Source organism: Lepidochelys kempii, chromosome 3 (genome assembly GCF_965140265.1).
Source record: "Lepidochelys kempii isolate rLepKem1 chromosome 3, rLepKem1.hap2, whole genome shotgun sequence".
Taxonomy (NCBI): Eukaryota; Metazoa; Chordata; order Testudines; family Cheloniidae; genus Lepidochelys; species Lepidochelys kempii.
The window spans coordinates 167027175-167053196 of NC_133258.1; the positions used below are offsets into that span (position 1 = coordinate 167027175).

The 26022-nt window shown below is 39.7% G+C and overlaps 1 protein-coding gene across 8 annotated transcripts in view; it reads left to right on the forward strand.

Moving 5' to 3' along the window:
- Positions 1 to 25601, forward strand: part of LPGAT1 (lysophosphatidylglycerol acyltransferase 1) — a 133979-nt gene extending 108378 nt beyond the window's left edge. For 3 of the 8 annotated variants that reach the window (XM_073338978.1, XM_073338977.1, XM_073338976.1), the window contains 2 exons: positions 9435 to 9541; positions 14005 to 21626. In XM_073338978.1, the coding sequence (XP_073195079.1) occupies positions 9435 to 9541; positions 14005 to 14156 (259 nt within the window). In that variant the 3' untranslated portion in view covers positions 14157 to 21626. Of the gene's footprint in view, positions 1 to 8879; positions 9542 to 14004; positions 21627 to 21909 lie in introns of those variants that run through there. The other 5 variants (XR_012158243.1, XR_012158244.1, XR_012158242.1 and 2 more) reach the window with 5 other exon arrangements.
- Positions 25602 to 26022: the final 421 nt, after the last annotated feature.

Below are 26022 nucleotides of genomic sequence, written 5' to 3' on the forward strand. Positions count from 1 at the left end.
TATTTTTCAGTCCAGTTATGTAAAACAAATAATTCTACATTTGTAAATTGCACTTTCATGATTCAGAGATTACACTACAATACTTGTATGAGGTGAACTGAAAAATACTATTTTTTTGTTTCTTTTTTACAGTGCAAATATTTGTAATCAAAACTATAAAGTAAGCACTGTACACTTTGTATTCTGTGTTGTAATTGAAATCAATATATTTGAAAACGTCCAAATATATTTAAATAAATGGTATTCTATTGTTTAACAGTGCGATTAAAACGATAATTAATCGTGATTATTTTTAATCTCTCAGGATTAATTTTTTTAATCGTTTGACAGCCCTAATAGTTATATTACTCATTAAATATTATATGTATACACATTTCATGAAGATTATGACAACCTTGGTAGAAACCGCACGTCACTCTTTGGTGAACTATATGCATATATCAGACCCAGGCGGCCCCTGTAAATCGCTGTGCACCCCTGTGCCATTTTTCAGTTGGCACCGAGTCCCTGGTTTACAGAGCCTTAGTTCTTCTCTTGCCTGATTTAATATTGATTCAAAATTACTTTGATTGTTTAACTGATAAATTATTAAACTGTAACATTTATTGGATTGTGTCCAGTGATTAAGAAAGTCGGATACTGTGGTGATAGGGCCCACATAATCTAGATAGATTAAAGCAGGAAATTGATAATACAGCCTTCCTTAGGCCTCCCATAATACTAGTGTGATAGATGATACATTCTTTGGACATCACCAACAAAATGTAGGCTCAAAAACACTGTGATCTGTATGTCGGGGGAACACCCTACTCCCCCATGTTCATCTTTATAAAATTATTGTGTGGTATCCAATGCAAAGTTTGTCATATTGGGTGTCTTCAGAAAGCTCATGATGCACTGAGCATGGTTGTTATAGTAATGTTTTAGTAATTGTTACAGTAATGTTACAGGTTATAACTGAAAGTGTTAAAATCGGCTTAGAATGCATTTTGCTTTTATTTCATTTGACTATATCTGGCTTGTTATGCTTAGATTTTAAGTGATTTTAAATCCATCTTTATCATTAATAAATCTGTTTTGTTTATTCTACCTGAAGCAGTGTATTTGGTTTGAAGTGTGTCAGAGGCTCCCCTTGGGATAACAAGCCTGGTACATATCAATTTCTTGGTTAAATTGACAATCTCATATAAGTTTGCAGCATCCAGTAACTGGATACTGCAAGACGGAGGTTCCTAGGGTTGTGTCTGGGACCGGAGATACTGGCTAGTGTAATTCGGTTGCAAGTAGCTGGGAGCAGCTTACATGCCAGAGGCTGTGTGTGAACAGCCCAGGAGTGGGGGTTCTCACAGCAGAGCAGGGTAAGGCTGGCTCCCAGAGTCAAGGATTGGTGTGACCTAGCTGATCACCAGTCCAGATAACACCAGAGGGGAACACGAGATAAAACGCCCACTCTATTCACAAGCTATTTTCTTGTTGTTCTGAAAACCTTTTAACAAGAGGAACTAGGTACATGCTCTGAATATACCATGCTTAGCTGGGTTATTGAGCTAGAACCCTCAGGTAACCATGAGGAGTGAGGGTGGTGATAAAGCATGTCTTGAAGTAGAAATTAATAGTGAGGTATGCCTGGGTCTCTGTAGTTGATCCCCTCAATAACCAGGCTGTGCAGGACATTCAGCAAAGGAATGTGTTATCGAACACATGAAAGTTGATTTTTCTCTTTGAAAACTGAGCCCCTTTCAAATTTGAGCCAGCAAAGCATGTTGTCTTTTAAAAAATTTATTGCTCAAGAAACATAAGAATCATCACTCTCTTTGTTCGTGGCTTAAGTGTTGAGTGCTCATATCCTGAGACCAACTTAAAAAAAGAGAATGAAAATAGGGTCTTAGAGCCCCAATCATGGTTGGGGCCCTATTGTGCTAGACATCTCACACAAGACAATCACTGCCCCCATACAGCTTATACCTAGAGCTGATTTCTTTCTATACAGTTCTACTTTGATCTGTGTACTACATCTGAATTTAACTGAAGTCTGACCTAACCCCCTGCCATGCTGCCTACAGTTCTGTTTTGCTTTGTTTTTTATGGCTTGATCGGACAATCACTGCCTAGTGTACACATTTTATTTGACTAACAAATAATCTATAATCATTGCTTCGGGCCAAAGATCCTTTTTCTTCAGAAATGGCAGCTATAAGAAAATCATAGCTTAAATAAAGTGAGGGACATTAGTTACCTTTTTATTGTGACTGGCACTGATACAATGCAGATAAATGTACACTCGGCATTGTGGATGCAGGAAGATTATAGCAAAGGCTCCTGAAAAGTGCTGAGTGGAATAAATAGAATTGTAAATCCTATGTAGGTAGGAGGGGTAGGTCTAGTAATTCGTGTGTAGAGAGAACTAATATTAACCATCACGCAAGGTTGGGTATGTGTGGAATGATTATTAACTATATCAATATAATGTGATGGTGCTCAACATGCAATAAATTTTGCATCCTTGATAAATGCATCATAGGTTTTGCAAATTATCAAGCATCTTTGACCACTTCACCTTACCCTTGCTCACTAATTCATTTTACCCATCCTAGATTACAAATCTCAAAACAGCTTCATAAAGTTGCCATTATTTTTAAGTCAGCCTGTTACAGAGATGGTTTTTCCTTCTTTTCTTCCCCTTCAAGTATAGAATTGTCCCGCTCTGCTCCCCAAACTACGTTCACTCCAAGCCAAGAATTGGCAGTATTTAGTTCTGTGCCAGTGATAGGTTTGAGATCTGGTGTCTCTCAACCCTGCATAGGTAGAAATGGAACGTTTTATACCATTGGAAAAGGGAGATTTAAAGTTTTGACCTTTTAGTATAGAAAAATTGGTTTAACGTTATTTTAGAGATGTTTATGGCTCCTTCTGAGTCCTCTACAATTGGACTCATGGTAATAAGTAGAGCCCCATGTTTTTCATAAGTATGAAACACAAAATAAAGCTAAAAACAATAAAATTCACCCTGCAGCAGTGGCTCCTGTCCTGCCGGCCTGGGCCTGACTCCCTGCTCTGGGTGTTGCATCCTAGCATATGTGGTCGCAGAACTGCTCAGGTTTGGGCTAGCCACTTCGCTGTCATGGTGATGGGATGAGTGGGGAAATTTAAGTGAATGGCATTGCAACCTAGCACATGGCCCCTCACTCAAATTTGGCTCAGCCACCTCTGCATCATCACGGTGGAGGGGTGGCCAAGCCAAACCTAGTGGTGCTGCCACCCTGTGCACCAGATTGTAATGCCCAGAGCAGGGAGCCAGACCCATCCTGCAGGACAGGATCTGCCACTGCAGGGTGGGCTTGCTCTGCAACCCCCCACACCCCCTGAGGGATAAAATAGTTATTCCGTGTGGATAAAACTGGAAAACAAAACAATTCAAAATTCCCCAAAAATAGCACATGAAAATTATTTAAAAAATTTTCACAGGGTTCTAGTAATAAAGCAGAGGTTTTATAGGCAGAGGCATAAAAAAACCTCAAATGTTTTTAAAACGGACTAAAACACATTGACAGTATGCGGCATATACAGAATATGTGGTTCTGTGGTGTAAATTTTTTTTATCAGCATTCATTGGAATGACCTGCATAATTTACGAATGGTGCGGCCACAACCCCAAACTCATGCTGATAAAACTTTCATTACACACCTTGCAGGCATTCATGTATATCATATCGGTACTGATTCCTATCACTCTTACAGCTGTTTTTCTTGAGCTGGGAGTGTATTACTTTGAAACTTTCCTGGAGGTATGGTTTAGAAAGTTTTCTCTGAAGAAAAAGGTGCCCTGTCTGCTATTGTCCTGAAAGTTTGTTAGCCAGAATCATAGTTAAAGCTAGACTGCTTTATAGAACAGTGCTAATGGACTAGGAAGGTACCTACATTTGAGAAATAGCTGAATTTGGTATTGGGTTAGACACGAGCTGCCACAACCCTTCTCGTCCCTAAGATGGTATTAAATAGTCCTGTTAGTGTGGATGTGGTGAACAGATTTCAAAATTCATTGTGGCAAAGTGTGCCAATCAACTAATTTTGCCATGTCTGTTGTACTTTGCTATGATGAGTATTGAACTCTGACTCCCCTACACCCTAATGGAACAATCATTTAATATTCACTTTGGGGGAGAGCCAGGTGATGCTGTCATATTTGTCATTAGGTGTCAAATAGAGCAGGTTAATAGGGCCATAGCCAAGAAAGGGGCATGTAAAATTGTTTAAGATAGAGGGGAAACCATGCCAGTGAGAACAATACTTAAACATAAGGCTTCTTACTAATGGCCTTCTCTTTTTAATGTAGGTTAGACCTGCAGTCTGTATTCAGACTTTTCAGCTAGGCTCATTAACAATACCTTAAGTAACTTCTTTTCCATAAAATGCTCTTGTAAGCCTAGGTTATTAGTGCCTACATATTTTCCAGATCTCTGTTTTATCTGCAAAATATAGTCTTATGCAAATATAGCAGAGAACCTACCAGCTTGAAGAGAGCTCTGTGTAAGCTTGAAAGCTTGTCTCTTTCACCAACAGAAGTTGGTCTAATAAAAATATTACCTCACTCACCTTGTCCCGCCAGCTTTACTGGAAACTGTTTGAATAACTAATTTCATGCTTATTGATCCATTTTAGCTTTCTTAATATTTCTGCAAATACGGGGGTCAGTTGTATTTTCTTTTTCCGGGTAGCTTTTATTATACTTTTAATAGTGATACCATGTTTTTTCAAAGAGAAAACACTTTCCTTAGAAATATTGTCTGGAGTGAGTGGTCTTAAAATGTAGAGGCACAGGTAGAGCACAGCAGACAGACAAACTCCAAATAAATTTAACCATGTTGTAAGCAGGGGTAAAATTCTGGCCCTACTGAAGTCAATGGGTATTTTGGTGTTGACTTCAGTAGGACAAGGATTTCATCCCAGGTCTCTCTAAAGGACTTCCCTACACTAAAAGTAGAATTATGTAATGGGATGTAGTTACACCGGGGCTGCATTTGCATTGTCCAAGTCCTTAACATTATTCAAGGACCCAGATAATGTTCCATTTAACTGTAAAATGGAACTGTTGTAATCAGAACAGCAGACAACCATACTGCAACTTACTTTCTTATATTTTTATTTGTTCTGTAGACTGGCTTAAATTACTCTCCCCTGTACAGAAGGATAATCTAGTAAGAGAGTTAGGTCTAGTCTACGTGGACAAGTTACATGGCTGTGAAAAAAAACACCCGCACAATCAACGTAGCTATGCTGACAAAACTCCCAGTGTAGATGCAGCTGTGTGAACAGAAAAGAGCTTCCATCAACACACGTAATTTAGTTCAGGGAGATGGCATTCTGACACAGACAGAAACATTCATTCTATCAGTGTAAGTTGCATCTATGCTAAGGAGCTGTCCCAGTATAGTCTCTGTAGTGTAGGCATAACCTTAATAATGCTTCCTGTTGCTCCCTCACAGAAAAGCTTTATTACACCCAAAATCTAGGACTTTAGCACTTGAAGCTAAAGGGAGTCTTCTCATACTGTTCTTCTACCTTGGTGATTTTGTTATATTACAGCAGAATTGCTCACACTTGCTGCTGACTGACAATGGAAGCCATGTCAGGTTAAAAATCCTATTTTAAAAACTCTTGTGTTACAAAAAACATTCTTTTATTATCATGGGAACAATTTAATATATAACTTCCACTGTTAATGCTTTTTACTTTTTCTGTCTGTGATCTTAATGATTAGTTTCATGTCTCACTTTTTGATTCTCATATAATATCATAATACCATTTTAAATCATCTAAGAGCAGTCTTTAATATTACAGTTGTATAGCATAGTTCATCTGAGGATCTCTGGGTACATTGCAAACATTAATCCTGCAATTACCTGTTAGCCAGGGTAAATATTATCCCAGTTTTACAGGATGAGAAACAGATACACAGAGAGGTTAAAGACCTTATTTTCAGAAGTACTGAACACCGACTCCTCTGGTTGAAGTAGAGAAATAGCAGGCCCTAAGGTGACTTGCCCAAGGTCAAATATAGTCTGTGGAAGAACTGAGACTAGAACTTAGATCTCCTGACTCCCAGCCCTGTGCTTTAATTAGAAGACTGTGCTGCTGTACTGTGTAAGCATAAGGTACTACTGAAATGTAGCCACCTCTGGGTGTTTCTGATTATTTTTTTAACACTTTATCTGAGTCTGCTCTCAATAGAACAGCATCAATAGTTTTATCAGAGCAAACTATTTCTTTTGAGCCTTCTATACCTGATGGTTAACAAACTAGATGATTTTTGCATTAATAGCAGTTGTGAAGAGAAAACCCATGAAGAATTATGAAGCAATTTAAATATATGCTGGCTGATTGACATGCAGTGCTTTTTCTAAATATATTGACTTTTGTTTGTGCTATAATTACTTGGTAAAATTCATTTAACTAAGTACTAAAGAGAATTAAATGTTGCAGCTGGTAGATTCTAAAACAAGTTGCTGAGAATGTACTATACTTCATTTCCTATCAGGTTGGATAGTGTAGATTTCAGTTCACTGGAGTTCTGGCACTGTGGGAAAGAGGGAAACCAAAGAAAGCCTTATCAACCTGATACCACTGAGACAGCAGAGAGGAGTGTCTGTTTGGCAGTGTTTTGTTAGAGATACTCACTAGTGTTTTGATATTATGAGGAGACGTTGCAAGAGAGACTGTTATGGCTATTAGGAAAGGGGACAGGAGGGATACACTGCTACTAATAGCTTCAGTTTAGAATGTCTCAGATATGGAAATGTAGCATCCAAAAAAAGTGGTGTTTGGAATAATGAGAGGAACAAAATGCAGCAGCAGTGCATTCAGGGTCTGGGAAACTTCATGTTGGTTTTGTGACAATGAGGAGCTATTAAGCAGGGAGAATTGAGGAGGGAGAGAGGCATGAGTGACATAGCAAAGGAACAAGAGAAAATACAAGAATGAAAAAAGATCATTTTTAAAGAGTCGTTGCCTACCATTTCATAATGCTATTAGGACACCTTCCAACCTTCCCCAGAGGCCTATGTTGTTTAAAACATTACACAATTAGCCTTAGGTTGTTCTGTTACCTCAAATCCTTTTCAGCCTAATGAATTCCATGTTTAAATAGCAGTGAAAAGTCCACTGAAGAAAATAAATGCATAGCAAAGCGTGAGAACGACAAATGGAAGGTGCAGCAGAAAACACAATCTATTATAAAAATAATTTCACTTCAGACTGCCTTTTTCAGGCCACATAGATTCAGTTGTCTCTTGCATTTATTTGGGAGACCAAGGCACACGAAGCAGTCTTATATAAGAGAAGCCGAAAGGCACTTATATTAGAGAGTCCAGTAATGAGAGTGGAGAGCATTTGTTCCCTGACCTTTCTTTTCTTTTTTTCCCCAGGCTTGCTGAGGCTAAAACATGCTCTCTGAGAAAAGGAAAGTGATATAATGGGGATGGTAATTGGTATAGTGAAAAGGGTGGCTTTTTTTTATTCGCAAGATGTTTAATGAGCAAATTAGTTAGATAAGAGGCCAGATTTATGGGGAAATATGCATTCACTATGGAGCTTCACTGCCCTTTAGGCCATAGTTTAAAAGTTAGTGATCCTCTTCATACATTGGGGGAAATCTTTCTAAGAAGCGCTTCATAATAAGCCACCTCATTTTGACACTTTGACATGAGATTGGTTCTGTGGACCCACTTCTGTAGTTAAATGTTAAAAAATTACTGGAACATCTAGAATCCAACCTCGATATTCTGACAAAAGTACCAAAATCGGGAGGCCAAGCTTGAAACCCTGTAACAAGGTTACAAAGACATTGTAATTGTCACTCCCTTAGAAAATATAAAGAAAACTACCAATCCACTTACCTTGGCATCCTGAAAGTTCAGAAGGCAAGAAGTGTGCCTCCCCAGGAGTAAACAATGTAGGCTATATGGAAATAGTTTTAAATTTTAATTGATGTTTCTGAATATACTGCCGGCATTCTGGCTTAAAATAGTTAGATCGTTTGTGGCAGTTTGGGAAATCAGATTATATTGCTTTCAATACTGGTATAACAGTCTGGTAAAAAATCCAACTTTATTGCTTTATGTAGAATTGTTGTATGTGGTGTCCCATAATTATCATAAGAATCACTGGTTAACTTTCGCAAAAAGAAAAGGAGTACTTGTGGCACCTTAGAGACTAACCAATTTATTTGAGCATAAGCTTTCGTGAGCTACAGCTCACTTCATCGGATGCATACCGTGGAAACTGCAGAAGACATTATATACACAGAGACCATGAAACAATACCTCCTCCCACCCCACTCTCCTGCTGGTAATAGCTTATCTAAAGTGATCACTCTCCTTACAATGTGTATGATAATCAAGTTGGGCCATTTCCAGCACAACTTTAACTTTGTAAACAGTTGTGCCATAAAGTTCTCTGATTTTGCCCCTCTCCCCCACAAAAAAAAAAATTGTAAAAAGCAGTGCTTTTTAAATGGCTAGCCTACTATAATCTTAAAATTGTCCTTCATTTCTGGGTGCAGGTATGGATATTCTAAAGCACACCCACATATGCAACTATCTAACCCTGCTCAGGTGGGCAGGATTTGGCTTATATCATAAAACAAAACAAATGGTTTTAATGGTATCACTGGGTAATATCTTCTTGCCCTCCCCTCTATCTATCCCTGTTGTCATGTGATAGGCTCATCTTTAGATCTCTTTATACAGTGAGCTATTTTGTTTATATATAAATATTAATCAGATTTAGCTTATATTGTTGCTTGTTAAAATCTTGTAGCAATATTTCAGTATGCTTATACACTGAAGATAAAGCATTTGTGTAACCTGCTTTATAAATTCCAGACAGATAGAGCAGCTTCATTGTTGGGCATAAAGGGTGATTTGTTCTGAGACACAGAAGAGCTATTAATGCTAACTACATCCTTCACAAATCCTAAAATACCAAAGAATTTCCTTCCCAAAGAGGGTAGAAGAATCTTCTCAGAGTGTATGGTGTTGGGGTGGGTGAGTTTGTTTGTTTTTTTTATCCACCAATTCTATTGTCCATGGATCATTTTTATAGGAAAAATAGGCATGCATATCACATTACACTTTTTTTTTTATTTAAGCCTTTGTACACTGCAGAGGTGTGTGGGCTCTGTGCAGCCTTGATGATGGTCTGCAGTTGCTAGGTACTGATGATTCCTATGTCCTTAGCATTCATTTGACTGGTGATCTGAAATATTCCACTGTTTTGAAGGTTAAGTATTATTTGAGCTGTAAATGAGAGGGAACACAGACCAATTTAATAGTTTTATTCTGTTCTCGTGTATTTTTGAGGGAAAAGTGGGGGGCTTTCTTACATGTAGAATGACTTTAATAGATCCAGTCACATTGTTCTGTTCTTTCTTTTGGTAGGATTTTTCCAATTAAAGATGTACCTGCACAACCTGACGCCCTCACTGATTGGCTATATCAACGATTCATTGAAAAAGAGGATCTCTTGTCACATTTTTACAAAACAGGTAGCATGTTGTCTCCCCTAAGAGAACACTTAATAATGGTTTGCATTTCCATACTGGCTTTCATGCAAGGATCTCAGAATAATTTTAAGAACATTTAATTACTAGTCATAACACCATCATGAAATAGACATTTGTTATCCATGTTTTGTGTCTGGGGAAAGTATATAAAATAATGAATCATATACAGAGGAGAGATCAGGAGCTTCTGTTCTTCCTGCCTCAGAGCAGAGGTGAAATCAAAAGGTGACAAATGCAAAGCTGTTAAAAGAAAATCCCATTTTCACTCACCATATACTTAGACTGTGGAACTCATTGCCATAAGATGTCACTAAGAGCAAGAATTTAGCTCAAGATTCAAAGAGCGACTGGATCTTTATATGTATACCAAAAATACTAAGAGTTAATGCTTACAAGTTTTGGAAGTGATATAAAACTTCATGCTTCAGAGCTTAAAATTTTTAATGAATAGGGGTTAAGATGAGGCTTCTCTGGGGGACAAATTAAACCACATCTGTCCACTGTTCGTTCGTACACCTTCCTCTGATGTATCCGGTAACTGTCTACTGTTAGGGACAGGATAATGAACTAGATGGACAGTGAGTCAGAAAATGCCATATTGGATCACTGTGCCCATTAAACTGAAGCACAAAGAGGTTGTGACTTTCCCAAGGATTCACAGCAAATCAGTGTCATAGAACTCAGGAGTCCTAGTCCAAGCACCAGACCCCACACACTCCCTCAAAACGTGAAGGAATATTGTAAATACAACACAGCATACAATAAAGTATCCTAAACGAAGACAGATCACAGAGTTCTAAACAAATTATGGGACGCTGGTATATTGCTGAAGGGACACTGGCAAGTATCACACATTTTGTAACTTCATTTTTATATGCACTCTTCTTTGAAAATAAAGCTGGGGATACATTTTCTCAAGGTTTTTATCCTTTTCCATTTGACCAACATTGAAGTTTACCAGCTGTCCTCTAATAGCCCTGTGTTTTTGTACCATATAGAGAAAAGATAAATTAACCATGATAAGAAAAAAACAACAGTTTTGTTAGTTTTTATTTTGGGGGGCTTTTTGGTTTTTCCTTTACAAAACTGGATGAGTGAAAAACATTGAGTTTTTCATTTAGACGTTTATATGTAGGAAAGGAAATTTATTAGACGGTGATGTTACCTGATTAGAGTGACTGGGTTTGAAATACCGCAAATTATTTGCCTTTTTATAGGAAAACAAAGCTTCTTTGTTAAATTTCTTATGCTGTTGCCTAAAACAGTCATCCAGTCAGCCCACTCGGTTAAGTTCAACATTCCAAAGTGTGTCTATGTAAAAAGAGATTGGATTATTCATTGTTAATACTAATGGTTGATCATTTCATAAAACTTTAGAGATATTATTATAATTTGTAAATATGGTGGGTGCTTGAAATATTAATAAAATCTCAACATCCAACTACAATACGTCATGTGCACCTCACTTTGAGAAGAATAACTAGCCTTTTGCCATATCAGACTCATCTCACTCATCAAAATACTCAAATACAATGGGTCTTTATATCCAAAAACATCTTTATTGGGTCAGATCCTGTAATGTGTTGCATGTGGGCAGACCTTGCACAATTACAAAGTCTCTGACTTCATTGGAGCCCCATGTGGGTGAAGTACATTGCAAGATTGGGGCCTTAGGGATGTCTGCACAGCATTTTGTAGTGAATGGGAGCGAGTCTCCCAGCCCAGGTTAACAGACTCAGGGTAGCAGGGCTCATGCTGGTGTTCTAAAACCAGCTGTATAGACAGTGCTTTAAAATTGTGGCAGTGAAAAACCTAAATGATTTGATTAGCTAAGAATTCCAAGCAGCAAAATGAAAACCTCCTAATTCCTTGCTCAAAAACTACTAGTTCTAGGTACATTCATGTATGTAAACATCTGTTTTTCTAAGAGCTAGATTATAGTTTAATTGATGCTTAGTATATTGTCAATGGAAGTAGTCATAAATTAATACACCCTGGAGCAGACCCTTAGCTCGTCTAAATTAGCTTAGTTTAGTTATGACAGTTAACACAAGTGGAGGATTTGCTCCTATAATTTTACCCTGTGATATCTTATTGCAGAAGAGCTGCTCTCAATTCAGTGACAATACTGCCAGTAGGTCCTCAGGCTAAATGTGAAGGGAATGTCAGCGCTTTGGTGAAGCACTTGCTTTTTTTTTTGCTTTGCTGCCACATTATATATCACTGTGTCTGCTGCAACCACTACAGTTGTTTCATCACTTTCACTTACTTCGTAAATACTATTTTAGTGATTCATGTCTCAGCTTGTAAAGCTTTCCCCAGACTGAATTGTGGCATGCAGTAACTTTACTCAGAAGCAAGTTACTGTGCAGTATTAAAAACATAGTAGCCCAGTGAATGATCAGTGTTTGTTTAAAAAAAAAAACTTAGTTTGGGGTTTGTATGTAGTTTTGTTTTTAACTGCAGTAATATAATTCAAAAAGTTTAAAAATAAAGAGACAAACAATCTACAATATCTGCTCTCTGTTAGAATGTTTTTATTTGGAGAGAGCAGGTGAAATTAATCTTAAAAATAATTGAAAGCGCACACTTTTTTGCAAAACTTTCCTTTTTGCTGACTAGATATCAAGAACTCCCAAATTAGACTGGAGAAACTCTCTATCATATAACCCTGGAGCACTTTTAAAGAGACTTTGCTGAGAACTGGGGCAGGAGAGAGAATTGATTATTTGGGTGGGGATGAATAAGAATGAGCGAATGCAGTAGTGACGGGATAGATGTGCAAAGGGTGAATTGTGTGTGCGTAACCAAGTCTGAGTTGTTGGTGAATAAATGGGGTGGAGAGGCTGTCTTCTGAGAGAGAGAGAGAGAGAGAGAGATTCTCTCCTGGCTGGTGGGAGGTAATTTGTCAAAGTTTATATATGACGTAGTGTGTTCGTAGGGAGAGAGAGAAAAGCCTTGTCTACACTAAGTTTTTTTTCTTAAACATTTCTATGGGTGCAGTTCACCAGAGATAACAAATGTGGAAGCAATAATACGTATGTATAAACTCACTGCTATGTCTAAATCTATGCTGTTCGTAAATTCTAATGTGCAAAGGTAAAGTTGTACTGGTATGACTTTCGTCTAAAAGAAGTGGATGGATGGTAGAGGAAACTTAGTGGTGCTCCCATAATGCCCCTGCAAGCACTTCTAATTTGTTGTATCATGAGGAGGGTTTTTAATACCAGCTTTGCACATGAAAAATGGAAAAAACTGCTTCACAACTGCCAAGTTTTGTGCAGCTTTGACATTTTATGCAAATTTTTTAATGTAGTAAGTTGCATATTTGCAAATACTTTGCATATGACCATAAAGTTCAGTTTATGGTCAACTTTATCCTGCCCCAAGTTGTGGAAGGGGTAGGACACACAGCTGTGCAAAACTTGGCAGTTATAAGGCTTTAGGCATGCATAGGGTGGGCAAGTGGGACTGGAGTCTAGGGGTTCTGGGATAGGCTGCAGTCTGGAGTCTAGGATTGCTGAGTTATAGTTTGGTGTGGCGGTACCTGGGGTAGGTGGACAGATGCTGTCTGGGAGAGCAAGAGATCTGGCTAGGGTCTCACTGGGAGGCCCGGGGTCTGAGGTGTCTGAGTGTCTGGCTGGAAGAACCTGAGGGTAGTACTGAGTCCTCTCATCTTCTGTCCCTACTGGTCAGCCAACACCTGCTGATGTTCTGTCCCTACTCAGATCCAGCACTGGGAGTAGCCAGAGGAAAGACCAGCAGACCACTTGCTGGCCTGAATTCAGGCTCCATAGCAGCCTCTAGTAGGGTGATCAGATAGAAAGTGTGAAATATCAGGAGTAATAGGTGCCTATATAAGAAAAATTCCCAAATATCGGGACTGTCCCTAAAATCAGGACATCTGGTCATCGTAGCCTCTAGTGGCCATAGGCATATTTGCAACTCTTGTTTGCAGCACAAGCCCAACTCAGTGAGTGAGATTCTGGCTGAGATGTGGGCAGACACAGGATGCCAAATGCATGATTGTCACGTGAGATGACACTTTGCAGCCACTCTGGCTGGAGAACGTTCACACCGAGTGAAACTAAAGCAAAGTCTTAAATTCAAAGACTTAAAGAGATGTGTTTGAGATAATGATCAGGTTGGGGGAAAGCATTTTGACAAATAACAGCTAGGAAAATCCATGTTGGGCCCACCTAATTGTATTTGTTTTTACCACTATGGAAGGAACACTAATTTAACATTTTTTCCCACTTTGTAAAGACAGAAATTGTACTGTAGGAAATTATATTCTGAAAAATTACCACCCTAAGGCAGACAACCAACGGATTCCTTGTAACCACCGTCACTGTCAGCACAGGCAATGCTGCTAAAGAATAGTGCACTCGTAAACTATAGCTCCTATTGCAGAAGGATTAACAATGCTATTTCTTGTCTTCTAGGAGCTTTTCCTCCTCTTCAGGGTCAAGCAAAGGCTATTTCCCGAGAGATGACCCTCAACAACTTGTGGCTAATTGTCATACAGTCCCTTGCATTTTTGTCGGGCGTTATGTGGTACTACATCCTTCAGTATTTTTATCATTGCCTATTTTAGAAGTTGAAAGGGACCTGAGGACACTTTGAGAAGCCAGGCTCTTGCAAATCTGCATCATGTTTGTGTGCAAATGTGAATATACAAGAATAAAGGAAAATGCTGGATGGATTTTAACCCCTCTTAGGGGAGATTTTAAACTCCACTAAAAGTGAGGATCAGTAATATCGTGACCTGATGTATTTTAAGAACTGTCCATATTTTTAAAAGGTGGATACCCCCCACACTCTTAAGCAAATTCAGCATTTGGACAAGAGGTGCAATTGTACAACCACTGTAGAAGAAAGGCTGCAACAAAAAAGTTCTAACACCGCAGGTATTTCTCGGCATTGTAGTTAAAGCTCAGAAAATTCATCAATTTTGTTTCTCCAGTAGTCTGCACTACAAGTTGTGTGGTTAGAGATCCTTCATTTGCAAAAACTCAAGTTTTACTGCTGGGATCAGTTAAACATTCTGCAGAGCTGGTTACTGTATCTTAACTGCTCCTTGATCAGCCATTGTTGTATTAGACACACCATTCCTAAGGACAACACCCAAGTGACAGCCAGTGTCGGCAATGTTTTTTGGGAGAAAACAGTGCTCAGAAAGGTGTTTCAGTATCATAATGTGTTTAAAAATGATGTGCACCTGATAAATCAGCCCATTACCATTGAGTTCCATGTTCCAGTGTATTCCTTCTTGTGAGGGAACTTTAAAAAGTCACATCACTTGATTAGTTCCCTTTTGTGTTTAAAATGTGTTCCATAAATTGATTGTCTTTTTGCAAAATGCACTTTTAAAGATGAAAATACAGTGAAGGAAAGGTATATAGCTTACAGGAAAAAGCAAGCTTTATCTATAGCAACTTGGAATTTTAAGAGGCATTAACTCTTCCTGCTGCCCTTCTGTGTTGGATACCAAACTTTAGCCAATATGACGGTGTTATAGCTTAGAGACCTTTTTTCCATTTGTTGCAACAGCACTAAATACATTTGTGGCAGGGTTTAAGCAAATCAATGCCAAATCATCAATATTTTGCTTAGGAAGAATATTAGGAAGCTGGTGTCTTTTAAAAAAAAAAGTGGGTATAAGTGCTGGCCTAAAGCTATAGGAAAATGTTCAACCTATTTGTTGGGGGGGTGGGGGGGAAGGAATAACTATACAGAGAGCAGTATTAACCTGCCACCATGCTGAAAGTGTCAGTCTGACTAAAAGAAGAATTAAAAGGCAGCCTGGCACAAAACAGATTTTCCTATGTCTGGCTTACAAATCTTTTGATGGGAAGTCAGCGCTGTGGGTTCTCACTTCTGACAGGTTTAGTTGGCATCATGTTCATGTGATTACAGAGATAAAAAAGAACTATTCCTAGAATACCATTACTCTTTATAAGTACAGAACATGTAGTCAGAAGTTAGAGTTACTATGGTGTATTATCTTTCATGGATTGTAACTTTACTGAGAGCAAAGTAAGCCAACAGTAGTTGTATATGTTGAGTTTGTGGTATAGATTCCCTGTTTTTCCTTAAGCTCATGAGAACCAGTTTTGATAAGTAATGTACAGAATAAAAATACAAAACATAGCTTCATATTTTTCCTTTTGCTTTTTGGGGGAAAACCAAAAAAAGGGAAAGATGTGAATTTTCGTGGCTGATAACAAAATGATGCATTATAGAAGATCAACTGAAATACCTCATGGACTATTACGATACCACTACAGGTGAAATGCAGAAGACAGTGTTAACGTTTAGCTTAGTGTTCAGTATAAGCTGCAGTTTTCAAACTCAAACTTCCTGATAACTAACACCCACACACCCCCTACACACTGAGCTGAATTGTAGTGTAAGAACAAAATCAAACAAAATACTGCACAGGGAGGCCAGTTTGGAACATGAGAATTTTCCTTTACGCTTCAATCCATTCTTGTTAAACTATAACTGAAGTAAGCAATGCATTTCATCTGCCATATTTCAGGAGGGAAGTTCAATACCAACCATCATAAATGTGGCCGTAAATAGCAGGCCAGGTCTGAACAAGAGTGTACTGGAAATGATCTGCAGAGTGCAAGTGGCAGACTGTTTTTATTTGTCTTACTAACATATGATTTGGTTGGAACTATGTGGTTGTTACCCACATTCCAACGTTCCCAATTCAAAACAAAATAAGTTGAAGGGGTTGATATAGAAAGGGAAGATTGTGACTAAGCAAGTTGCACAACAGTAGCATGCATCAAACTACTGTTCATTATGAACCTGATACTGCATGCAAAGAGTATATTGCTTTTCTAATGCAGTATGTTGTTTCCAGTGACCTAGCGTGACACACTACGTACTCACATGCTGCCGAATGAAATAGTAGGAGTGAGCAGTAGTGTGCTGAGATGGGCATATGATTTACCCAGTTCGTTTGTTTGTTATTCAACCTGTTCCCTTTTTTTTAATATTGCAAAATATTTTTGTTTTAAGGCACTGATTGTAGTTTCAATGGGGAGATTAAGTCACATTAGATTGGTTCTCTCCTATCTGCACTGGAAGATGTGAAGAGAGTGTGTCGTGCATGGTTGAATTAGGTGACATTGGAAAGACACTGCTGTTAGGAATTCTGAGTAGAAGTACCATCCCATCGTGGACTTAGATGCTAGTTTATGAAGGAGAATAAAACAGGAGTGTTAAAAGGATTTTTTTTATTAAGGGAAAAAAACATATAAAATATAGGTAATATATAGGAAATATGGTAATTAAATACCCTGCTGGTCTAGACTGTTTGGAGATTAGCAGGCTATCTTGTAAAATATGCAACTCCTTTGAGTGATAGTTCAGTTACCTGCACCTGGTTCGTGATCATAGCAGTAGCGGACACTTTGCTGCAAGCTACCCAGGGGGTTTCTGTTTAGAACAGTTTTCTCTGGAGAGAAAGATGCATCTAGTAGAAAATTTAATTTAATGGTAAAAGTACCTGCCAAGTTGCAGTATAATTAATACAACTTTGAATTGATGGTGTAAGGAGCAGTATTGTGGGGGAATATCTAAAACAATGCAGGGTGAAAATATCTGCAGGACATTTAATTATACAGATTGTGGAACTGTTAATTTCTCTACTACTTTAGAACATGAGGAAGAACTAAAGAGAATTTTTTTAAAATTGCAAATGTTGGTTCCATGTTTTAGATCGTACATCTTTTTAAATTGGTTAATAACCACTTTGTGAACAAACAATATAGCTTAGTAGTTCAGAGTTGCTGCTTTTTGGATCCCATAAAAGATTAACATTGTACCATTCACAAATTATGGAACCGCTGTTTTTTTCCCTTTTGTGACTATCCTTTCCGTATAGGTCCTCTTGTAACTTACAAACCGTTCGACCAACTCTTTCAGTCATGATTTGTCTTGAAAGAGGGTTTTTTTAAGCTGCTTTAGTCATATTTAAAAAGCCAGGCTTTTATTTGTGTTTCTCAGTTAAAATAAATAAATAAATCTTTCTCTTCTAGAAGTCATCAGAAATAAGGTGCAACTTACTGCATCTAAAATATAACTACTGTTGGGGTGGTATTCATTATTCACAAAAAGATGGAGCGAACTGTCTTTTTTTGGTTTTTTCCCTCCCCTCATTGCCACAAGTGCTGTGAACCTTTACATCTGTTTGTAGAAAACAATAAAAATACCGAATACTGTGTGTGGCAGGTATTAGACTGGTCCACTTTACCTTGGCATAAAATTTACCTTGGGACCAAAGCTACTTAAATCTGGGATTTCCAAATTGCAAAACTGTTTGGGGGTTAAGGTTTGGGGTTTGGTTTTTTGGTAGTTGGCCTGAACTATTTTGTGCTGATATAACAAAATCAGATGGAATAAAGTAACTGTACGAATGAAGGTACTGTACTGTTTGGAAATAATGCAGCCATATGAAAGAAAATGTGGTATTTTGCAAAATTGCATGTGTGTTAATTTTTACATTTAATTGTTTTTAAAACAGTTGGAAAAGCAAAATTAAAAAAGAAAAACAACCTGTACTTGAGTTGCAAGGTCTGCACACATTATTAACATTGCTGAATTGTCTTATTTTTATTGTGTACAACTGTAGGCTACATGGCTGTGATACAGAGAAAAATCTTTAAAAGTAAGGAGTCTATGCATTTTACAGTTAAACTTTTTATTTTACCATTGGGTAATAAAACAATTATACATTGAACATCTGTTGTGTTAAAGTGAGTTGATTTCCTTTAAACTTATATCAAAAAGGTGTTTATTTTGTACAACGAAATTTAGTTTTCTTGATGCCATATTGTTAACGTTAGTCTCTCTGAATTTTCCCTCTCCCTGATGTGTATCTGCGTTTTGTTGTGTATGGTCAGAGTGAATGGAAACACTTGTAGTTAGTTACTAAAAGGGATTTTGCAAAGGGCTGGTCACACTTGGATTTATTTTACTTATTTCTTCCTTGGATATTTTTATCAAATCTTTGCAACAACCAAGACATTTTTCAGTAATTTAGATACAGATACCAAAAGAGATGTTTCTTTACAGAGACTAACAGGTGACTCTTTTTGTTTAAGTGTGACAAAATAAAGTTGATTTTTCACGATTCCATGGTTTTAACCCTTCATCGTTGATATTTTTGTTTGATGTGGAAGGGTAAGGTAGTACTAAATGTCCACTGTGGTTACCATGGAAACATCAAGTAGCAAAATTGTGTTTCTGCTCCCAGTGCAGTTTGGGTTTTAGTTAGTGCATATATGTTATTACTGTATTTCAGTATTTATTTAAAATTATAGATCGTTGCTGTTTCTGGAGACATGTCTTTCTGGGTCAGAACTGATTTTTGAACTAACAAAATAAAAAGGTGGGAAGAGGAAGAGCAACTTCTGCAACTCCTTTCTCCAGCAGAACTTTCTTTACATTCATTGGAAGCTTTGCTGGACTAAGGACTGCAGAATTTGGCCCAAAGATTGTAGAGCCAAGCCATGCATTCTTTCTACATCTAAAATCCTCCTTGAAGGTGATGGAAGTTCAGAGCATGTAAAGAATACAGAATCTGGGCCCTAAGTAAGCCATGGACTGCCTTCAAGCTAGAAAGATGGGAATTCAGTTTTTTCCTAGAAAGTGTTGCCATTTTGTATGTTTCTGATGTGTGAAGCGCTCTAATTTTAAACAACTTCAGCTAGGCAAAGCAGTATAAGCTGCACCATACATTCCGTGGCCCTGGACTATATCTCTTAACAGTAGCACTTACCAAGTGTCATTTTTAGTGCTGTTAAGTTAACGTTTTAACAAATAATATTGTACACAGTAATAGGTAACAGAAAAATGGAACTCTTTGGAGTACACTGAGGCATCTTGCATAATCGGTAGAACAGTGCAATGGTTGTAGTTATGGCTACCTCTTCATTTCCCTTCTGGGTTTTGTTTGTGTTTTTCTGTGAAAAAAGTGTATAGAAAAAAGGGGGTGAGCGGAAACGTGAAAGCTGAATTTAAAGCACTATGAGATCCAGTGCTGACCAGCCCTGTTCTAATGTGTTGAAAAAAGCCATTGTTTTTAATTCCTGCTTAATATGAAAATGTTTGGGGTTTAAAACAAAAAAACAAAGTTCCTTCCTGCTGGAAAAAAATGTATTTTAAAAAGGACAAAAAAAATCCCTCTTTGGCTATGAGAACGTCAGCTGTATGAGCAGGTGTGACCATATCATAACATGCTGATCAGATATAAATAAATTTTTACCTCTCAGGACTCTGATAATCTTGTACTTCGCTTTTCTGGTGATCTATTAATTTGTCTGGTGGATTCCTGGCTTAGCAAACACCAAGAATTTCAGCTGAGGCAGAAAACAACAAAGGTGACTTGAGTGACACGTGTGCACACACACACACGTTAAGCTTATAAAGGAATATGGCAACAAATCATGTACAGTGTGAAACTGACTCAAAAACATAGTCCTTTCTGTGGCTGGTTCAGTGGTGATACTGGGATGCAAGAGACACGGGATTCAATTTCCAGTCCCAAGTTTGTTTCTCTCTCACTCCCTGGTTCTTTTCATCTGCCACCCCAAGCTGATGAGGGCTCAGAATGCTGTAAATATAGTGCATTTAACCCATTTATAGGAGAGACAAAGTCAGTGCCCAGCAATGCATTTCTCAACTGCTACCTCTCCATCTCATTGAGTGTAGGCTTCTTTTAAAGGGAGCCATGGCTTCATGTCCATCTTAAGCCTGGTGGCCACAATGCTGGGACCATGAGTTGGAGGTAAAAACGAATACCTGTAAGAGCCTGACAAACACTGAGAGCTTGTAACGGGATCCACTCACCACTCCAGCGCCTCCTCACGGCCAATATGGGAATAAGCTCTGGTAACCAGTGTGCTTTGCCCTGGTGATGCTCTGCCCGTCACCTCCTCCATTCCTGGAACCACATCCCTCCAAGGACCGTGACATACTCTTCATGACACAGCCCTCCAGCTTTGTCGCACTCTGTGCTCCCCCCGTTCTGGAGGAATGTACTGCAGTCCAACGGTCCAGCCACTGCCCTCAGTGGCAACTGCAACCCAATGTCTGGCCACTTCCTCAGTGGTGAGGGAGGAGAGAGATCCAGGCCTGCCCAGGGACCCTGTGCGTGGCCAGCACTTGCTGCTTCCCCTCCGACTCCTCAGTATATCTCCCTGGGCCACTTCCCTGAGGCCCCAGCACCCTCTTTGCCCTTGCCTCAGGGCCTCAGCCTGCAGCCCTCCAGGAGCTGTCTTTAGCCCTCTGGGTCTCTGCCTGCAGCACTGCTCTGTCCATGGTGTTTGCTGCCTTCAGCCTGCAAGGCAGCTGGTCTTCCCTCCTCAAGCTCCAGGGAGTGACTGAAGCTGCTCTGCTCTGCAGCCCTTTTTTATATGGGCCGGGCCAGCCCAGCCCTGATTGGCTGCTCCTTGCAGCCCCTCTCGGGAGAAGCCACCCAAGGGCTCTCTTAACCCCTTTGAGTCCAGTGTGGGGCAGGTGCTCCTTCACAGAGCCCAATTGTAGGGAAAATGTGTGACCCTGAAAAGGTCAGCATGGCTTCAACCATTGCAGGTTCAAAGGAGAGAACACGCTACTCGCTGTTCCTGGGAAGGGGCCCTGTTACTAATATCCCTGTGTAGATGCACCCCTTTAGGGGTCTTCAGCCCCAACCCTGCATAAATTGACAACTGAATCCATTCTGGTTCTTCATGCATTTCTGTTTCATCTCTATTTTCATACCTAGCTAGCTGGCTGATGTGATTAAGACCTGCTCATGAGAGTGGGGCTGTGATGTTCCATGGAACCTCAAAGATAACTGGCTCTAAAATCTTAAGAGATCACTAGAAAATGCTTATTTAATAACATTCTTAAACATTATTAACTGAATTTTTGAAACACTCCTTGGAAATACCTGTCAGTTTGAATATTAGACAGACAAGGTGGATGAGGTAATATCTTTAGTGGACCAATTTTTGTTAGTGAGAGAGACAAGCTTTTGAGCTTACACAGAGCTCTTCTTTAGGACCGGGATGGGAAATGTACTCGGAATGTCACGTCTAAATACAAATGGAACAGATTGTTTCACGTAAGTAAACAACATATTTCAAGGGACCATTCAAGTTGAAGTGCCTTGTTAACACCTTCTGGGGGGGAAAAAGGGGAGAAGGCAGCTGTTGGGGGGTTGTTAGTGGGTTATAGATTGTTGTAATAAGCCATAAATCCAGTCCATGATTTTTAGTGTCTAGCAAAATTATGAATTTCAGCTCCCAGGCTCATCTTTTGAAGGTGTTTTGCTGTTTTCCTTTTAGGATGAGGACCGAGAGGTCAGAAATGGAGAGATCACTTTGTGAAAAATGTTCACCCACAGGTGATGTGGTGTTTTTGTCTTTTATCATTTTCCTGTGTGAATTAATTCAATAATATAGTGATTGTCTCATTTCACCCACATAGTTATTGGGGCATTTAGTGCACTGGATGAAGTACACCACATGTTGTGATAGGCATTTGTAGGACCCGTGGATATTATTTGAATATTAAACATTTTTAAATTGGCAGGAACAGCCAACTTGCACCCAAGAGTATTGAAAGAATTGGCAGAGGTGCTCACTGAACCATTAATATTGATTTTTGATAAATTTTGGAATACTAGGGAAATTTGAAAGGACTGGAAAAAAGTTAATATTGTGCCAATATTTAAAAAGAGTAAATGGGACAACTCAGATAATTATACACCAGTTAGTCTAAGCCATCACTAAATAATTAGAAGATGGTAGCATAATTAAGGCCAACCAACATAGTGCTATGTGGGGGAGGAAAAAAGTCTTGTCAAACCACCTTGATACTGTGTTTTGATGGGATTACAAGTTTGGCTGACAAAGGTAACTATGTTGATGATGATATACCTAGGCTTCTGTACGTATTTGCCTTATTTCTGTATGGTCTGATTTTTTTAAAAAAAAAAGCACTATACAAAAATCGATGTAGCACATATGAAATGGATTAAAAACTGGTTAACTGATAAATCTCAAAAACTAATTTTAAATAAAGAATCATCATCTTGTGAGGTACCTCCATGGATCTCTTCTAAGCCCAATGCTATTCCAGATAATTATCAATTATCTGGAAGAAAATATGAAATCCCTGCTGGTAAAATTTGCAGATGACACACACAACTGGTACAGGGTAAATGACGGGGACAGGTCAGTTATGTAGACCAACCTGGATCACTTGTTAAGATAGGCTCATTTGAACAACATAATTCAGCCAAATGCAAGGTCCTCCATCTAGGAACACAGAATTGAGGTCACAATTAAAAAATGAGGGACTACATTTACAAGCAGTTACTCTGAAAAGGATTTAGGGGTCATGGTAGGTAATCTGTTGAACAGGAGCTCCCAGGGCCGTACTGTGGCTAAGAGTGAGAACATGATCCTTGAATGCATACAAGGGTATATAACAAGTTGGGGTAGGGTGGTGGTATTAGAGAAACTTTTACTGCACTACTGTCTCCAGTTCTGTGGTCCTTGCTTCAAAAAGGATGTTGACAAATTGGAAAGGGATCAGTAAAAATACCCACAAGAATAATTCCAGATCTCCAAAACCTGCCTTACAGTGAGACTAAAATCTCAATCTAGTTTCTCCAAGAGAAGGTTAAGAGGTGACATGACCACAGGCTACAGGGAGAAGAGATTGCTGATACTAGACAGCTCTGTAATCTAGCAGGAAATGGCATAACTAGATTCAATGGTTGGAAGCTGACCCTAAACAAATTGAATAGAAATAAGGCACACTTTTAACAGTGAGGGCAATTAACCCTTGGGCTCCCATTTCATTGTTATATCCCAGCAGCAAGTTCAGTCAATAGACATGTTATTGTCCGTTCCATGCACATGTGCTCCTTTGTATTGAGGGGGTGACAGATACACAAAGGAGGAGCCCAAATGGCATCATCCTTCCCCAGATTCTGCAAATGCTGCTTTTTGAGGATACGGGCTGTAGTGTGACTGCTCTACATACCACCATCTCCTCCAAATTTGCTGACACAGGTGTGGCTAGTCAACAAGCACTCAGTGGTAAGAGCCCAAATTATAGCAAAGCTGCCCTGCTGCACAGACTTCCTGAGATGCATGCGATCTTGGGGCTGTGCCCCTGGCTTTTGCATGAGACAGAGAACCCTTCCCCCTGGATGGGGTGATGGCTCACATGCAGCCACCCTGGCCAGTTTAGAACCTCTCTTTCACCACTGATGCACCTTCACTGGGGGTAGCAGGGCTTGGATATTCAGACCACCTCATAACTCTACTCGGAGGCTGGTTAAAGCACTTGAGCCTTGAATATGCTGAGTCTGCACTGCTGCCACCACTGGTGAAGCTGCAGTGATCGTAAATCACGGATCTTAAATTTTGCCAGGGTAGGCCCGACCCTCCAGAGCTCAGAGCTGAACCTCATGGAACTTCCTAAGGGAATGTTTACAATGCAGTCCAAGGCATGATTGCAGCAAGGATAGCCCTAGCATGGCTAAAATAGCAGTGTAGACATGGCAGCACAAACTTCAATGTGGACTAGACAGTCAGTCTAGGGACCCTGGGTACACATGTGCATTGATAGCCCACCCTGAATCCCATAGCCCTGCAGCTACACTGCTCTTTTTAGCTGTTAGTGCAGATAAAGGTAGCTTGGGTCTCATACCGCGGCCACACCTCAGACTGTAGTGCAGACATACCCTTAGGGCTAAGTCTACACTGCAGCTGGGAGTGAGCTTCCCAGCCCTGGTAGACACACTTGTTGCATTAGCATGCTAAAAACAGCAGTGTGGACATTGTGTCTTGGGTGGCAGTTTAGACCTGGGGGTGGGGTGGGCTTGACAGCCTGAAGTGGGATGGCTAGCCCAAGTCCCCACTCGACCTCCAACGTCCACCCTGCTATTTTTATCACACTCGCTCAAGCTCTGCTAGCACCATTCTGTCTACCCAGGCGATGACCTTTGTTTTTGCTGGTGAGTGCTCCTTTGTTGGATCATATGAAAGAAGTTCTGTATTAAAATCACAAATGAGTTTGATTCCCCATAGTTTCAATTCCAGGGTATTACTAATTAAGAGGTCTCTTGGTTTTTGGTACTGTTTCTCTCCCTCTGTGTGTGAAACTTGCAAGCTGCTAATTGCGTTAGTACATTCTAAGACAGAGTCTGTTCTCAAAGCAATTCACAGAGAGAGAGACTCAAAGCAATACTCTAACAGAAACAGCACCCAGAGACTGCCCGCCCTTTTGTTGTATTAACAATTGTGATTAAAATAGAGATAGAGGATGGATGTGGATGGATGCTTGGTGTGGATAATAACTGAATGATCAGGGAGGTGCCAGCCTAAGAACCCAGTGTCCATCGGCTGAAGGACGTCAAGAAGGCGTCAAGTGGAAATAACCAGAGGAGCCCCCCACCCCACCCCCCGGAGGGCAGACTGGAATCCACTCAACAGCCTCAAGAATGGGAGAACCAAAGAACAAGATAACATCTAGCAGCATGGAGCCGTCAGGAATGTGCTATCTGCTGATTGATTCAGCAACAGCATGATGAAGCAATTCCCATAGACTAGCATAGGAAGAAATTCCTATAAAAATAGACTCTAAAAAGTGAGAACTTCAAGGTCTGATTCTGCAAACCAACTCCCAGGAGCATCAGATGAGCATCTGACAAGGCCCTGCTCCCTCCTCATGTCCAGGCCACCTGGCCAGTGGCTTGGCATGAACAACTCTAAGGCTGGTAACTATGATGACAACCTTGCAGAACCTGTGTGTGTGTGTGTATGAATGAATGTGTGAATAAATAAGAGATTGAATGGAATGTTACAGCTGTAACTAACTGCTTACTATGATTCTTTCTGTATTCACAATAAATGTGGTATTTTGCCTTTTTCCCTTTAAGATCCTGCTGGTTTTTATTTTATTGGTACAACACTCTCCACCCCCTGACCCCAATGCAAGCGGCAGGCGGAGCCTCCAGGGGAAGAGCTTGAGTGGGGGCAGGTCCTCGGGGCAGAGCAGGGGGCGGGGCCATGGTCTGGGCACGCAGGACCCACAAAAGATTAATCCAGCCCTGTGGGCGTGGAGCACTTCCTTTTTTTTTTTTTTTTTCCAGTGGGTGCTTGAGCCCCAGAGGATCCGTGGAATCGGCACCTATGCTCCCAGCTGCAGTGTAGACGTACCATAATTGGCACATCCCCTCCCATGAGGAAGCAGACAGTCTGGGCCACCACTGGTGATAAAGAAAAAACTAATTAGCAACTGAGTGGGAGAGCAAATGGGGCACAGCTGGAGGCTGTCACAACTGTTTAAAGGAAAGTTCTAATAGTACTTGACAAAACATGCAGTAAATGATCTACCATATTCATAGCTAAACCAATGTTGGATTAAGAAGCAGCATTTTC